This window comes from Podarcis tiliguerta, assembly GCF_965153285.1.
Source record: "Podarcis tiliguerta genome assembly, chromosome: 13".
Taxonomy (NCBI): domain Eukaryota; kingdom Metazoa; phylum Chordata; class Lepidosauria; order Squamata; family Lacertidae; genus Podarcis; species Podarcis tiliguerta.
In genome coordinates this window covers 49,458,925-49,474,929 of record NC_139546.1, presented here as the reverse complement: position 1 = coordinate 49,474,929, position 16,005 = coordinate 49,458,925, and the positions used below count along the sequence as shown (strand labels likewise).

The 16,005-nt window shown below is 49.8% G+C and overlaps 1 protein-coding gene across 9 annotated transcripts in view; it reads left to right on the top strand.

Annotated features, from left to right (window-relative positions):
- The window catches only part of KDM6B (lysine demethylase 6B), a 100,227-nt gene extending 86,504 nt beyond the window's left edge, over window positions 1-13,723 (top strand). For 8 of the 9 annotated variants that reach the window (XM_083410019.1, XM_083410015.1, XM_083410021.1 and 5 more), the window contains 5 exons: window positions 1,558-1,706; window positions 3,060-3,174; window positions 4,436-4,623; window positions 5,304-5,445; window positions 7,698-10,089. In XM_083410019.1, the coding sequence (XP_083266145.1) occupies window positions 1,558-1,706; window positions 3,060-3,174; window positions 4,436-4,623; window positions 5,304-5,445; window positions 7,698-8,031 (928 nt within the window). In that variant the 3' untranslated portion in view covers window positions 8,032-10,089. Of the gene's footprint in view, window positions 1-1,557; window positions 1,707-3,059; window positions 3,175-4,435; window positions 4,624-5,303; window positions 5,446-7,697; window positions 10,090-10,676; window positions 10,848-12,728 lie in introns of those variants that run through there. The other variant, XM_083410020.1, reaches the window with a different exon arrangement.
- The last annotated feature ends 2,282 nt before the right edge of the window (window positions 13,724-16,005 follow it).

The following is a 16,005-nucleotide window of genomic DNA, read 5'->3' as shown; positions in this document are numbered from 1 at the left end:
GTGTCTTTTGACTGCAAGAAAATGAGGGTTGTGGTTTTATGGAATTGTGGAACCATAGATTCTTTGGGCCCAACGTGGGGCTCGAACCCACAAGTCTGAGATTTAAAGTCTTGTGCTCTCTCAGTGACCTTGTTTTTTGTGGCTTGTTGCTGCCCCTCTGTGGCCATAATTTGTCATTGCAGGCAGGAGACTTAATATTGCTCGTTGCTGCCCTTCTGTGGCCATAGTTTGTCATTGCAGGCAGGAGACTTAATATTGCTCGTTGCTGCCCCTCTGGCCATAATTTGTCATTGCAGACATGAGAGCCTTGCTTGTTGCTGCCCCTCTGTGGCCATAATTGGTCATTGCAGACATTAGACCATTGCTCTTTGCTTGCCCCTCTGTGGCCATAATTTGTCATTGCAGGCAGGAGACTTAATATTGCTCGTTGCTGCCCCACTGTGGCCATAATTTGTCATTGCAGACATGAGAACACTGCTCTTTGCTGCCCCTCTGTGACCATTATTTGTCATTGCAGGCAGTAGTCTTAATATTGCTCGTTGCTGCCCCTCTGTGGCCATAATTTTCCATTGCAGCCAGGAGACTTAACATTGCTCGTTGCTGCCCCTCTGTGGCCATAATTTGTCATTACAAGCTGGAGACTTAACATTGCTCGTTGCTGCCCCTCTGTGGCATATTTTGTCATTGCAGGCAGGAGACTTAATATTTCTCAGTGCTGCCCCTCTGTAGCCATGGCCTGGAATTATTCCCCCCCTCTATTGTGATGCTCCGTGCTGCCTCCCCGTTGCTGTATTTTGCCATTGCATTGTATGCCACCTTCTCACCTTGACAGAGCTCTTTGCTTTCCATCCAGTGGTCATAACTGGTCACTGCAGGTGAAGCTCTCCACCACACCCCCCAGTCTCCACCCCAACCCCATTATTATTATTATTATTTGGTTGTTGTCACTAGAAGGAAACCTGATTGCTTCTCAGTGCTGCCCCCAAGTGGACAACAAGATGTGCAAGATGTGTTTTCGTTTTAAAAGGGAGATGGAGGGGACGCTGGTGGCGCTGTGGGTTAAACCACAGAGCCTAGGACTTGCCGATCAGAAGGTCAGCGGTTCGAATCCCCGCGACGGGGTGAGCTCCTGTTGCTCGGTCCCTGCTCCTGCCAACCTAGCAGTTCGAAAGCACGTCAAAGTGCAAGTAGATCAATAGGTACCACTCTGGCGGGAAGGTAAACGGCGTTTCCGTGCGCTGCTCTGGTTCGCCAGAAGCGGCTTAGTCATGCTGGCCACATGACCCGGAAGCTGTATGCCGGCTCCCTCGGCCAGTAAAGCGAGATGAGCGCCGCAACCCCAGAGTCGGTCACGACTGGAGCTAATGGTCAGGGGAGGGCAGCGAATAAATGCAAAAAATCAGTAAACGGATACATATCCGTGTTATGACAAATATTTAGAAAGTAGTTTCCCCAAAACTAATCTTAATAGCTGTCGAATTGTGGAAGGGCCACCTATTTCACCCCCCTGCGATGCAGGAATCGCAGCTGACCGCTCTCCCCTGATATGCACCACAGGTGGAAACCGCAGTTGCAGGAGCTCCTCAAGTTGCCAGCTTTCATGCGGGTCACGTCGACGGGCAACATGCTGAGTCACGTGGGGCACACCATCCTGGGCATGAACACAGTGCAGCTGTACATGAAAGTGCCTGGAAGCCGCACACCAGGTAAGGCCATGAGCTGCGGCGATCGCCACTGGCTGAGTTGTTTGATTGATCGAGTGGTTTTATTTAGAGTATACCTCTACCCCCCTCCTTTCTTCAGCCGGAAAAGGTCTGCAGAGCCAGTGTGGTGGTTAAGAGCGGTGGACTCGTAATCTGGTGAACCGGGTTCGATTCCCCACTCCTCCACATGCGGCTGCTGCTTGGGCTAGTCACACTTGCCCTCTGGAACGCCCTGCCTGTTGACACCAGGGAGACCCCTTCCCTGTGCTACCCAGTGTGGTGTAGTGGTTAAGAGCAGTGGACTCGTAATCTGGTGAACCGGGTTCGATTCCCCGCTCCTCCACCTGCAGCTGCTGGGTGACCTTGGGCCAGTCACACTTCTCTGAAGTCTCTCAGCCCCACTCACAGAGTGTTTTTTGTGGGGGAGGAAGGGAAAGGAGAATGTGAGCCGCTTTGAGACTCCTTAAAAGGGAGTGAAAGGCGGGAAATCAAATCCAAACTCCTCTTCAGAACACCTAACATACAGCCCAAGGCAGTAGGTAACAAGGCAGCCCCTGCCTGCAGGATTACGATAGGGGGGGAGAACACGACACACAGGAGGAAAGGAATGGGGAGGGAACAGGGAAACCAAAACTCGGGTCCAGTTTCTGAACGGTCAGCTGCTAGTCTAGTTCAGGGGTGCGAGCAAGTTTTCTGCTTCCCACCTCTCTGGCACAGGCAGTCTGACAGCATGGATGCCCCCAGATAATTATGAACGCATACAGTGAGAGGCATGAGCTTGCTTTTGACAGGTACAGTGGTGCCTCGCAAGACAAAATTAATTCGTTCCGTGAGTTTTTTCGTCTTGTGAATTTTTCGTCTTGCAAAGCACGGTTTCCCATAGGAAATGCATTGACGGTTTCCCATAGGAATGCATTGACGGTTTTAAGAAAAAGGCGCAAGACGTTTTCGTCTTGCGAAGCAACTCAAAAAACAAAAAACTCTTTCGTCTTGCGAGTTTTTTGTCTTGCGAGGCATTCGTCTTGCGAGTTACCACTGTAATCTCATTTATATTAGGTCCAATTTGAGACGAACAAACTTATCTGCTCATCAACAAAATATGCCTTTCTCTTTCCCGACCTTTCATACTTGAAAATCACAACAATATTGTCCTCGGTATCCATTTCTTGCTCTCATTTTGAAAATATATCTACCCATAATTTGCAAATAAGCAAAAATAGTTTTGTTTTGACACGGAAATGTTTAGGATTGTCTTCAAATCTTCCTGCCGCACTTGCCATCCTCTAATGCCAGACCCTTTGAGAACCTCTGCTATAACTTGTGTCCTGTCCCACCCCCCACCCCCCCAACTTCCAGGGCACCAGGAGAACAACAACTTTTGTTCCGTGAACATCAACATTGGGCCGGGAGATTGCGAGTGGTTTGCTGTCCATGAGCATTACTGGCAGGACATCAGTGCCTTCTGTGACAGGTGAGGGTCATGTCCCTGCTGCTGTATAAACGTCACATATGCGCATGCAAGATGGCGAGGTCGCTGGTACCAGGGTTTCCTGGTGGGTTTTTGAGCAAGCGCCATTGGTGTGCCCCACCCCCTGGTCACTTATCTTCCCCAGATAACCCCTACCACCTCAAGAGGCGCACAGAGGGAAAGCACACACACAAAAACAAACAAACACAAAAACAGGCACACTTTGCTTTTGGGAACTGAACAGAAGTCAGATCCAGTAAAATTAAGCTGAAAACTTGGAAGAGGAAGCCGTTCTTGCAACTTCCTTCTTCAACTCTATGGTCTGTTCAGGGGAGAAAAAGGTAACCTGTGTCCAGGGCAGCTGTTTATCAGCTCCATCTGGTACGCAGGATGAGACCCTTCCTGCCCGCAGACAGTCTTGCCAGAGTGGTGCATGCTCTGGTTATCTCCCGCTTGGACTACTGCAATGCGCTCCACGTGGGGCTACCTTTGAAGGTGACCCGGAAACTGTAATTAGTCCAGAATGTGGCAGCCAGACTGGTGACTGGGAGTGGCCGCCGGGACCACATAACACCGGTTCTGAGAGATCTGCATTGGCTCCCAGTACGTTTCCGAGCACAATTCAAAGTGTTGGTGCTGACCTTGAAAGCCCTAAACGGCCTCGGTCCTGTATACCTGAAGGAGCGTCTCCACCCCCATCGTTCAGCCCAGACACTGAGATCCAGTGCTGAGGGCCTTCTGGCAGTTCCCTCATTGCAAGAAGTAAGGTTACAGGGAACCAGGCAGAGGGCCTTCTCGGTAGTGGCGCCCTCCCACCAGATGTCAAAGAGAAAAACAACTACCAAACTTTTAGATCTAAAGGCAGCCCTGTTTAGGGAAGCCTTTAATGTTTAATAGATTATTGTATTTTAGTGTTTTGTTGGAAGCCGCCCAATATTATTATTATTATTATTATTATTATTATTATTATTATTATTATTACCCCTCTTGCCATCTCATGACCCAAGAGTCAGTGTGCGTGGGTGGCGAGGCTTTGTGGGTCCCAGGAGAATACCTTGAGGATGCTGTTGCACCCGTGGGTGCCCAGTTTGTGGACCCCTGCCCTAAAGGGATGATTTGGGGGATCGGTTCCTGGGATCGGGGGCACGAGAGGTGCTGCCGCATTGCTCTGCCCACTTCTGTGGGACCATCATAGGGGAACGTACTAAGTCTTTCCGGGTGGTTTCTCCCTTGCCTCGTCACCCCAACGCCCGCTTTCCCGCAGGCACGGTGTCGACTACCTGACCGGCTCTTGGTGGCCCATCCTCGAAGACCTTTACCAGTCCAACATCCCCGTCTACCGCTTCATCCAGCGCCCCGGAGACCTCGTGTGGATCAACGCCGGCACGGTGCATTGGGTTCAGGCCACCGGGTGGTGTAATAACATTGCCTGGAATGTCGGCCCCCTGACAGGTAACTTAGAAGTCCCTAAAAGCGGGGTGGGAGGAGGAGGAGTTGAAAAGGGGATCCCGGAGCCCCACCAGTGCCCCACACTCTGGAAAGGACAGGGTCATGTCCTGCTTCCAGGATTCTATTACAGTGGTACCTCGCAAGATGAAAAGAATCCGTTCCGTGAGTCTCTTCGTCTAGCGGTTTTTTCGTCTTGCAAAGCAACCCTATTAGCGGATTAGCGCTATTAGCGGTTTAGCAGCTATTAAAGTCTTAAGGGATTAGCGGATTAGCGGCTAAAAGGCTATTAGCAGCTTAGTGCCTTAGAAAAAGAGGGTGGGGAGCGGAAAAAAATCGCAAGAATCGCAAGACATTTTCGTCTTGCAAAGCAAGCCCATAGAGAAATTCGTCCTGCGAAGCGCATTGAAAAACGGAAAACCCTTTCGTCTAGCGGGTTTTCCGTCTTGCGAGGCATTCGTCTTGCGGGGCACCACTGTACCTCTGTTTCAGAACAGTCCTGATTCCGTTTACAAACTCCGCAAAAGCGGACGTAGTGTCCCGGTTTGTGAACTTTACCTCAGTCTAAGAATGGAATCTGAACGGTGGGAGGGCACCGGCGGCGGGAGGTTCCATGACGCAGTCCTTTCCTTGCCTGGAGGGGCGTCTTCTTCCTGCCCCCCTGACCTCTTCCCTTTCCCTCGCAGCTTACCAGTACCAGCTGGCCCTTGAGCGCTACGAATGGAACGAGGTGAAGAACGTCAAGTCCATTGTCCCCATGATCCACGTCTCCTGGAACGTGGCCCGCACCGTCAAGATCAGTGACCCCGACTTGTACAAAATGATCAAGTGAGGAGGGTTTTCGGTTCTGCGCCCCCCTGCCCCCCGCAACCCCTCCAACCTTTCCTGGCCATGTCCCTCCGGCTTTTGCACAAAAGTCTCTTGGTTGGGGACCAGATACGAGGGGTCCTCTGCTGAAATGATGAGGACCCCAGACTCATTTTGGTTGCAGGTGGGGTCTCCATCGTTTGGTGGCGGGGGTGATGGGCAGGCCTCTTGTGCCCTTAGCACAGATGTGGGGGGACATTTCACCCTCCAGATGTTGTTGGATGTTGGCTCAGCAAAACCTGGGGGGCCAGGGGTCCCATCTCCCTCCCCCTGCCCCGTTTCAACAGCTGTGAAAAATGCAGGAAGTGTGTGTGTGTGTGTGTAATCTATAGAACAGATAAACAGGCAATACGTTACCGTATGTTCCAAAGATATTTTTATTTAATTAACATATGCTAAGAAACGTTGCGTTATAAATAAGAGAAGCAGTCTTAGGCATTTTATCCCCTGCGCTGGAAAAGGAGTCGAAGTTTGTCTGGGGAAACAAACACGGATTTTGCAATAGCATCTGATGATGGTGCTGGCATCCGTCTGTCTCAACAGACAATGGAGTGCACTTCCGGGGGTGAAGTCCGAACCGCTGTGTTAGTAGCAGCACCAAAGTGATCTCCCTGGGGCAACAGCCTGGCCAGTGTGTAACCGTGTGTGGACGTCCTGGGCTGCCCAAATTACGTTCCAGCTCAGCGAGGAAGGCCTGCCTCCCCCACAAAAAACATTTATTATGGGAAAGGTGAGGGACACGGGTGGCGCTGTGGGTAAAAGCCTCAGCGCCTAGGGCTTGCCGATCGAAAGGTCGGCGGTTCGAATCCCCGCAGCGGGGTGCGTTCCCGTTGCTCGGTCCCAGCGCCTGCCAACCTAGCAGTTCGAAAGCACCTCCGGGTGCAAGTAGATAAATAGGGACCGCTTACTAGCGGGAAGGTAAACGGCGTTTCCGTGTGCAGCTCTGGCTCGCCAGAGCAGCGATGTCACGCTGGCCACGTGACCCGGAAGTGTCTCCGGACAGCGCTGGCCCCCGGCCTCTTGAGTGAGATGAACGCACAACCCCAGAGTCTGTCAAGACTGGCCCGTACGGGCAGGGGTACCTTTACCTTTACCTATGGGAAAGGCAATTTGCAGTCAACAAACGATATTTTACACTTGCATTTAGGCAGGGAAAGGTTCATTTTTGACAAAATGTTTACGTAATGTGAATCGATAGGATGTAGAGTTTGCGTGTTGTTTCTTTCTTAAGAAACTTTTTTTAAAATTTGTATTTATTTATTTATTAGATGTGTATACCACCCTTCACCCACAAATCTCAGTGCTGCTCGCAACATAAAGATACAACATTAAAACACAAAATACATGATAGAAACAAGGAAAAAGAAACGTGAATTTGAGGGGGTTATTTTTTGGGGAGGGGGTTGGAAATCAAGGCTTGAGGCTCTTCCCAGCCCTGAGCTCTTTCTGTCCTTCCTTCCTTTAAGCTAAGAAAAAGGCTCTGCAATTTTTTGAGCTTCCAGGAGTTTTGGGCTAGCGACAGAGCTCAGCCCCGCACCCCCAAATGGCCTGAGTCCCTGCCCAGATGTGTCATTTACCGTCCCTCTTGCCTCTTCCGTGGCTACTGTTTAAATACAGATGTGATGTTTACTGCGCAGGCCCGGTAAAAGCACCAAAACCGTGCAGTTTCTCATATGTGCAGCCTTAACACACATTTACCTTTGGGGGGGCAATGCAAGATGCAATTAAATTAACAGAATCCCTTAGGGGGACTTTGGGTTTTTTAAAAAAAGATATTTATTAAAGTTTTCAATATATTACAAAAATTAGAAAGAATAAAGAAGAATAAAAAGAAAAAGGAAATACAAAATAGAAACAGTTAAAAACAAATCAGTCTTTCCATGTCTTATCTTTCATTTACTTGTTTCCCTGACCTCCTCACACCTCCCTTTCTTGCATTCCAGTTCAATTAGTTAATTCAGCAAATCCTTTCCCTCTTTAATTTTATCTTAATCTTTTATCTTAATATATTACAGCTTTAAATTATCACCTGTTAACAATCCATTTTTACATACTCCTTAACATTGCTGCTAAAAAAAAAATCCCACTTAACTTCAAGTCCCCTTAGGGGGACTTTGCCCGCCCGCCCCACATCGATGCATTGGCTGCTTCATCCGTCCCTGTGGAGAGGTGCATCCGGCCGCATCCTGACCCCTCTCTTCTCCCGCTTGCAGGTACTGTCTGATGCAGTCTATCAAGCACTGCCAGGTGCAGAGAGAGAGCCTCGTCCGGTCCGGCAAGAAGATCGCCTACCAGGGCCGGGTGAAAGACGAGCCAGCCTATTACTGCAACGAATGCGACGTAAGCTATCCCGGCTCCTCTCGCTTTTCTCTTTCCCGCCACAGTGGCAACTCCACGGGGGTGAGGCTCCCTCCCTCTCTCATCAAACTCGCTTTCCTCCAGGGCGCTGCCCCTTCTCCACAGGTCCGCCACAGCGCCTCAACTCAGGTGGCGCTCCCTGCTCCGAGACAGCGCCAGTCCTGGTGCACCCCCCACCCCCAAGAATAAACCCCAGTTGACTGGGCTTCCATGTCCGGCCCTCTCTGCAGTTCTGACTGTGGGGACGAGGTTTGCCTCCCGCATTCACGCTCTCTGAAAGTTGACCCCCACGGAAGTGGCCATCTTTCCGTCCTCGGCGATCCATTTGCTCCGACCTCTTGGGCAGAGAGCGGCCGGCAGGTCCTCCTAGCCTGTGACAGACTCTGTTACCCCCCGCCACAGACTTTTTATTTTTTGGAAAACAGTCCTTTCCCCCTTCCACTGAAAGGGCTTGGCAGGGTTTCCTAGGCCTTTGTGGTGTGAACAGTGTTTGATGAGGCCTGCTTGTCTTTAAAATACCTCCTGTACCCAACTCCAGTTTGAGGCTCCCGTGCCTCCTTCATTGCTGACGGCCCCCGAGAAGCCATAAAGGGGATTAGGAAGGTCGAAACAGTGAGTATGAAATGCGCGTCTTAAAAAAAGCTGTGGTGGAAAAGAAGCTTCCGGAAGGATCAGAAGCGTATTGTGAAGTCGGACCTCGCGGGTCTCCGAAAATTCACCTCAAGAGTCTCAAACTAAGAAGCCTCGCCCAAGCACCCGTAAGGCTTGCAGCGGATCACCATGATGAAAACGGGAGGAAAATATAATTTTATATCTGCCCTCTCTGAAAGGAAGACCCCGATGGAGGAAGCAGAGTTCTGGTGGCTGCGCCTCATTAAGTGTCACCGTGCAGAGATAGGAAAGGTTTGGGAAACGGCGACCAAAACGATTTAAGGGACCGGAGCATTTCCCCTATGGGGCTTCATAGCTTACCGAAAAGGTTAAATAGGTGTATAAAACGATGCCTGGTGCAGCTTAGGGACCAGAGAGTGAAGTCGATCCTTGGAAGATTCGGGATGGATAAAAGAAAGAACATGCTTTCAGGGCATCCTGTGGAACTCCCTGCTGGAAGTCTCCGGAAGAGGGTTAGACAAATCTGTGGGAGATGAGGCTCTCAGCGGCTGCTCACCTCGATGGCTGTGCTCTTATCTCTATTGTCTGGCTCCTAGCTGCCGGGAATTGCAGGGGAGGGATAGGATGCTTGGCTGAATGGGCCTGATCCAGCCGCAAAGCTCCACTGATGTTTTTGAAGGACCTCGTCCTGAGGTCTCGGGGTAGCCTGAGAGACAGCGCAGCTCAAGCAGCGAAGAAGGAATGTCTGCTGTGCAGTCTCCTTAAGGCAGGGTCAAAAGTGAGGCGCCAAGCCGACTGAAGCCAGGAAGCCGCCGTGAATTTGGGTGGAGGAGACTGCAGCCCCTGCAGTTTCTCCTCAGCCATGGAGCCAGGACTCAGCTGCAGTGACTTGGGTTAAAAGAATCCACAGAATCGCAGAACGGTAGAGTTGGAGGGGACCCACACGGTCATCTAGTCTGACCCCCCGGAAGTGGAAAGGAAGCAGGGCTTGTTGTCGGCCGAGCCTCACAGGGAAAGGGGAAGCCAAGTGCTTGTGGCACGAAGTGCCTGAGATGCAGGAAGGAAGTCTCTGTTTCCAGAGTCGCACCCATCTCAAGACAGACTCCTGTGGTGGACCTCCTTTGCCCCATCACAAGGGTCCCTATCCTGGAGCCCTGGCGGGTGATGCAGGGGAAAGCATCCCTTGAAGATGCCAAGATTTGGGGATCCCTCCCTGTCGCTCAGGCGAGACTGGATCAACGCCTTCTCCTCCAGAGTAACCCGCTGCAAGATTCACTGGAGAAGGACACTCAGCAATAGGTTGCGTTTCAGGCATGTGACGCGTCAGCCAAGTGCGCGGAGCTCGGTTTTTATTTATTTACGTTGGTGGAGAAGAAATAAAAACTCCTTCCCCCCTTGGTTCTGCGTCGGCGTCGTTCTTCTCTGGGTCCCACACTTCTGCCCCTCTTCCCAGCCAGAAAGCCTCACCCCGTGGCAGAAGAAAGCAGCCGCAAGCCTTGTGTTTTGCTCTCTTCTTTCGCCGCAGCAGCTCCTTTTGCCCGCCTTGAGCCACGGCTGACGTTCTCTGCCAGTGGCAGGCACGCGCTTGGCCGACCCCCTCCTCCCGCCCTTTCCGGAAGGGTTTTAACCAGTAAACCAAAAGGCTTGCCCTTCTCAGTGCTCCCCCAAACTGTCGTTTGCCTCGAGTGTGACTGCAGTGCTGAGTGGGGTGGCTGGGAGAGATCCCTGCTTATTAAATGCTAGAAACCATAGCAGGCTGGCATTTATGCTTTACTTTATTTTAATTTTTGGGAGGGGCGTCCATTGTTAACTGCTAACAAAAGTGGAAGGCAGGCTTGGAAAACTCCTTTCCCAAAAAAGGTGCATTGATTATGTCAGGGAGGTATTTAAAGGAAGAGCAGAACTTAATTGGTTTGGATTTTGGGATATACAGGAGGAGGTGATCTGCCATGCAATTAAAAGGGATCTAGTAGCTGAGGGGCGTGGGGAGCAGACCTGGGTGAAATTTGGAGGGGTTTTAGGTGGGGCTGAGCAACCAGGCCTCTTGGAGCCTCAGGGGGCTAATCTGCTTACAGCTGTGATTAGAGGCAGAGGCGGGGAGGAAAGCCTTTAACTTGCTTTCCTCCCAGCGCACCCTTACCCAGCGCAGGTTGACAAGGAGGGTAGAGACAAAGGCCACGTCCCGTTGCCACAGTCGCTGATTCCCTGTGTGCTCCCTGCAGGTGGAGGTCTTCAACATCCTTTTCGTGACGAGCGAAAACGGGGGCAAAAACACGTACCTGGTGCACTGTGAGGCCTGCGCCCGCAAGAGGAGCTCGTCTCTCCACGGCGTGGTGGTGCTTGAGCAATACAAGACGGAAGAACTGATACACATCTACGACAGCTTCACCCTGGTGAGTATATGTCTGGGGAAGGAGGAGAGGCAGGCCCCAGATTTGGTAAAGCAAAGAGGAGGGTGCCGCCTAGTGGCAGGCAAGGGAAACGTCACCAAGGCTCTTCAAGGCACTTCAGAGCTGTTCAATCAACTCTAGTGCCCTCCCAAAGTGGCTCTCTGAGGATTATTGGTTGTTCTTATGAATTATATTTAACAGATCTGTAAGATGAAAACTGGATAAAACACAAAAACCCGGGTTCTGTTAGCAGGAGAAAGAATCAGGATTCTAGGTGACTGTAACAGATTGGAGACCGGGACCCAAACTAGCAAAATGCCTGTCGAGAGGGACAAATGTCACGTTCCTCAGTTAGGCAGGAATAACCAGATGCACAAACTTAGGGTGGATGTGAGGGACAGCTGGCATGACAGCAGCGCTTTTGTGAAAAGTATATAGGCGTATGAGCTGACCACAGTTTTAACATGACTCAGCAGCAGCAAAAGCAGCTCATGGGATTCTGCATTAACAGGTCAAGGGAATAATAATAATAATAATAATAATAATAATAATAATAATAATAATTTGTTATTTGTACCCCGCCCATCTGGCTGGGTTTCCCCAGCCATTCTGGGCAGCTTCCAACAAAGATTAAAAATACATTAAAATGTCACACATTAAAAACTTCCCTTCAGATGTCTTCTGAAGGTAGTTGTTTATCTCTTTGACATCTGAAGGGAGGGCATTCCACAGGGAGGGCGCCACTGCTGAGAAGGCCCTCTGCCTGGTTCCCTGTAACTTGGCTTCTCGCAGTGAGGGAACCGCCAGAAGGCCCTTGGCACTGGACCTCAGTGTCTGGGCAGAACGATGGGGGTGGAGACACTCCTTCAGGTATACTGGGCCTTTGAGGCTGTTTAGGGCTTTAAAGGTCAGCACTTTGAATTGTGCTCAGAAACGTACTGGGAGCCAATGTAGGTCTTTCAGGACTGGTGTTACATGGTCCTGGCAGCCACTCCCAGTCACCAGCCTAGCAGCTGCATTCTGGATTAGTTGTAGTTTCCGGGTCGCGTTCAAAGGTAGCCCCACAAAGAGCGTGTTGCAGTAGTCCAAGCGAGAGATAACCAGAGCGTACACCACTCTGGCCAGACAGTCTGCGGGCAGGGAGGGTCTCATCCTGAGTACCAGATGGAGCTGGCAGACAGCTGCCCTGGACACAGAATTGACCTGCGCCTCCATGGACAGCGGTGAGTCCAGAATGACTCCCAGGCTGTGCACCTGGTCCTTCATGGGCACAGTTGCCCCATTCAGGACCAGGGAGTCCTCCACACCTGCCTGCCTCCTGTCCCCCCAAAACAGTACTTCTGTCTTGTCAGGATTCAACCTCAATCCATTAACCGCTATCCATCCTCCAACCGCCTCTAGACACTCACACAGGACCTTCACCGCCTTCACTGGTTCCGATTTAAAAGAGAGGTAGAGCTGGGTGTCATCCGCATATTGATGGACACCCAGCCCAAACCCCCTGATGATCTCTCCCAGCGGCTTCAAGGGAAGCCATAGTCCCGCTCTATTCTGCCTTGGTCAGACCCCACCTGGAAAACTGTGTTTGATTCTGGGCACCCCAGTTTAAAAAGGATATTGACAAGCTGGAAGGTGTGCAGAGGAAACGGCGTCCAAGACTGGTCTGGAAACCAAGCCTTTTAAGAGAGTAGGGCATGTTAAGCCTGGGAATCGGGGAGATATGATAGCCATATCGGAAGGGCTGTCACATGGAGGACGGATTCCTGCGTTGCTGCAGGGGGTTGGACTAGATGACCCCAAGGGTTCCTTCCAGCTTTACGGTGCTACGATTTGAAGGCAGGCTGCTAATTGTAGGTTTTTTCTCTCTCCCTTTTTCTCCTGCAGTCTGCGCCGCCCAGTTCCAGATGAGCCATACCACGCCTGGACACAGATGTCTGGGCCGTCTCTCCACGCTAGCTCGCCCCCCCCCTGCTCGCGTGGGGTGGGGGGGTTGCTATGGTCTGCCCTCCGCCCTCTCCCTCCAATAGCAGCTGAGCCTCTGATCTCCACCCGCCCTTCTCAACTCAAACCTGCCCTGAGCCGGGGGGGCAGATTGCAGAAGCGTCGTGACTTGGGGCGTACTCTTGACGGACCCCTTTTTTTAATTTATTCTTCAGAACGAACCTTTTCTCGTTTTTGGTTGTTTTTTTTTCCTGGGTGGTGCTGATTTTGTATTAAAAAAGCAGGGGGCGAAAACCCTGAACTTTAAAAAACAAAAACAAAAAAATTCAAAGAGCAAACGGAATGGAGCAGCGAAATCGACGGCGGACATGGCGAAATTCCACTGTGCCTCTGGATTCGTCCTGCACGGACAAGAATTGGGGTGCGGTGGTTTCGGGGAGCTTCTATGAACAGATGGAGAGGGGTGTGTGGAAGCGTTCCCTTCTTCTCAAGAGCATTAATTTCCGTCTCTGTCGCCGGGGTGGAATGCCAGCGAGCGGAAAATGAGAGAGAGAAAGAGAGACTGCTGTCTAAATTTGGGGGTGCCTGGTTTTGTTTTGTTTTTTCCTTTCGATTACGTTTTTCTTGGCAGAAATTTAAAGGGGGAAAAAGAGAGTTTGGGAAACGGAAGCAAGCAAAAAAAAATGAAAAAGAAAAATTAATACGGGTTTCTTAACACAGGACTTTTATGGGTTCAGTTCTCTCTGAGCGAACTTCTCATCGGGATATGGCGGGGCGGGGGGGGGAGAGTGTACATTGATTTATATATATTGGAGGGGTGGGGAGCAGGGGAGGGTTGGCGAATTTTTCCCCGCGTGTGGTTTTTAATTATTCTGATGGACATTTTGATTTCTTACATCCTTTTATATATATTATATATATATATAAATATAAGAAGGGGGAAAAAAATTTCCTGGTTTGTATTAGAAACTGCTTTTAAAAAACAAAATACAGAAAACGAGACAAAAAAAAATAAAATAAAAAATATACGAGATTTTTTGCGCGAGGAGCGAGCGGGACGGAGGAAGTCCTCGTGCGAAAGGAGATTGGGATATGGTGGAAACAGTAACCCCGTGCGGAGGGAGTGGTGCTCACCCCAAATCAGAGACACGGGTAGAAGGGAGGTTTTTTTTTTCCTTTTTCACGAAAGGGGAGGGGGGGAGCTGATTTCTCCCCCTCCTCCTCCCCCTATCCCTAGGTGTTGCCATTGCCCCAGCCCCCAATTCCCTATGCCATTTTTGTGGGGGGCAAGGGGGTGGGGTGCGGTTGGCAATCTAACAAGGACCCCTTAACTCTGCCCTCTGCCTGCCTAGCTATGGCTGACCCTTAACTCTGACCCTTAACGCCTCCTCTTCAGCTGATAAAATCCGTTTAACCTTAACTCCAGATATATAAATATATATATATATTCCTTGGCTGAATTCATTGCCCCCCCTTCCTCTTCCAATTCTCTGCCCTTTTGACTCTACAGTTACAACTCCCAGATCCATTTGAAAAAAGAAGAAGACAGAAACGTCTCAGATTTGGGGTCATTTTTCTTTATTTTTAAAAAAATATTAATTGTACCTCCATGCCTCAAGAAATTGTTTTGCAGTTTGTAAATGTTCTTTCTCTTTCTCTCTTTTTTAATTTATACGTCTCTCCTTTTTTTTTGGTAATGATCTCTCTATTTATTGGTCCTCTTTTGGGGTTTGATCCAGCCTCTTTTTTTTATTTTTAACTTTTTACAATGTTGTTGTACCTGTTTCTTTTTTAAAAAAGAAAAAACAAGTGTCTCCTTTTGTTGTTCCAGGTTTTTTTTTTTTTTGTTTGGCTCCTCTCTGGAATTTTTTATTGAATTACTTAACATGTTCTTTCAGATATTTTTTTTCTGTCTGCTGATGTTTTTTCCTTGACATGGTGCTCTGTTTTCTCATGGGGGTGGGGTGGGGGGTTGGGGTTTGGATTGGGGAAACAAAAGCCTGATCCTCGTTCATCTGTCGATTCCCCTTCCCTTTTTTTTTTTTAAATGGAAGAATCTCACCCCACCCTACAGAAGGAAGGAAAACCCTTCCTTCCTTCTGAAAAAAAACCTGCACTTTTTTTAGTTCCAGATTTCCCCCCACCCTCACCAATCACTCACACACTGAAAAAAAAGCAGATGAACAATCTCGCTTCTCTGAGAAAACTCACTCTCACATAAATTGATTCTTATCGTACTGTAGGGGGGACAAGGAGAAAGCAAATCTTATTTTGTAAATGTAAAAAAAATAAATAATTAAATTAACTCACAGAGATAAAAAAAAAAGAAACCAGCCGCCTTTTGTCTTCCTTCTTTTCTCCAACCTGGATATATGGAAAAAGCTCGCATCTGGTGTGCTCAATACATCAAACCTCTTGCCCAGTCATTAAAACGAGCCTCTCTCTCTTTTTCCCACCTCATTGTTTGGGGAAGGGCGGAATGTTTTTTTTACTAGGAAAGGTACGCGATATAAAGATATAAAGCCGTCATTCTTGTCCCAGTTAAGCTGTGGGAACTCGCTTGCGTGGGAAGCAATGACCGCCACAGACTCGGAGGGATTTAAAAGCTAATTGGACAAATTTGCGGAGGAGAAGGCTATCGATGGCTACTAGCCGTTATGGCTACGCTCTGCATCCTCAATTGGTGGCCATTGTTTTTCCCCAATACGGCTCCTGCGGCAAACCAACGATGCCCTCTCGCTCTGAGCACCGAGGTACCACAAACCAGCGTCCCAATGAACCTTCTCCTGCGAAAGCCCCTCTTGAGACAAACAGGAAGGCCACAGCTCTTGCACAGCGCCTGCTTGTTTTGAAGGTGCTTGTGCAGGAGATGGAACACCCATCCCTGGGTCAAATGTGCCTTTTCTTGGCAGCCTCGTGGTACCACCGTCTCCGGTGTGTTTACGATTTGTGCACCAAATCTTTTCTCCCCTTTTACAAGCATGGTCTGGGCCTGGGACTTAGCAGGCATGGACCACGAAGGGGGAGGCATATATGGGGGTGGGTGGGTCTCTGGAAAGAGAAACATCCCAGGAATTTGAGCCCAGGGAGACCCCTTCCCCCCCCCACACACCCTCTGGGAATGGTGCAACAAGCATCTCTTGGTTGGACCAGTTTGGGAGGTGGTGTGTTTGATGGGCACTTGCGCTGTGTGTGTGTGTGTGTGTCTGCATTCCTACAT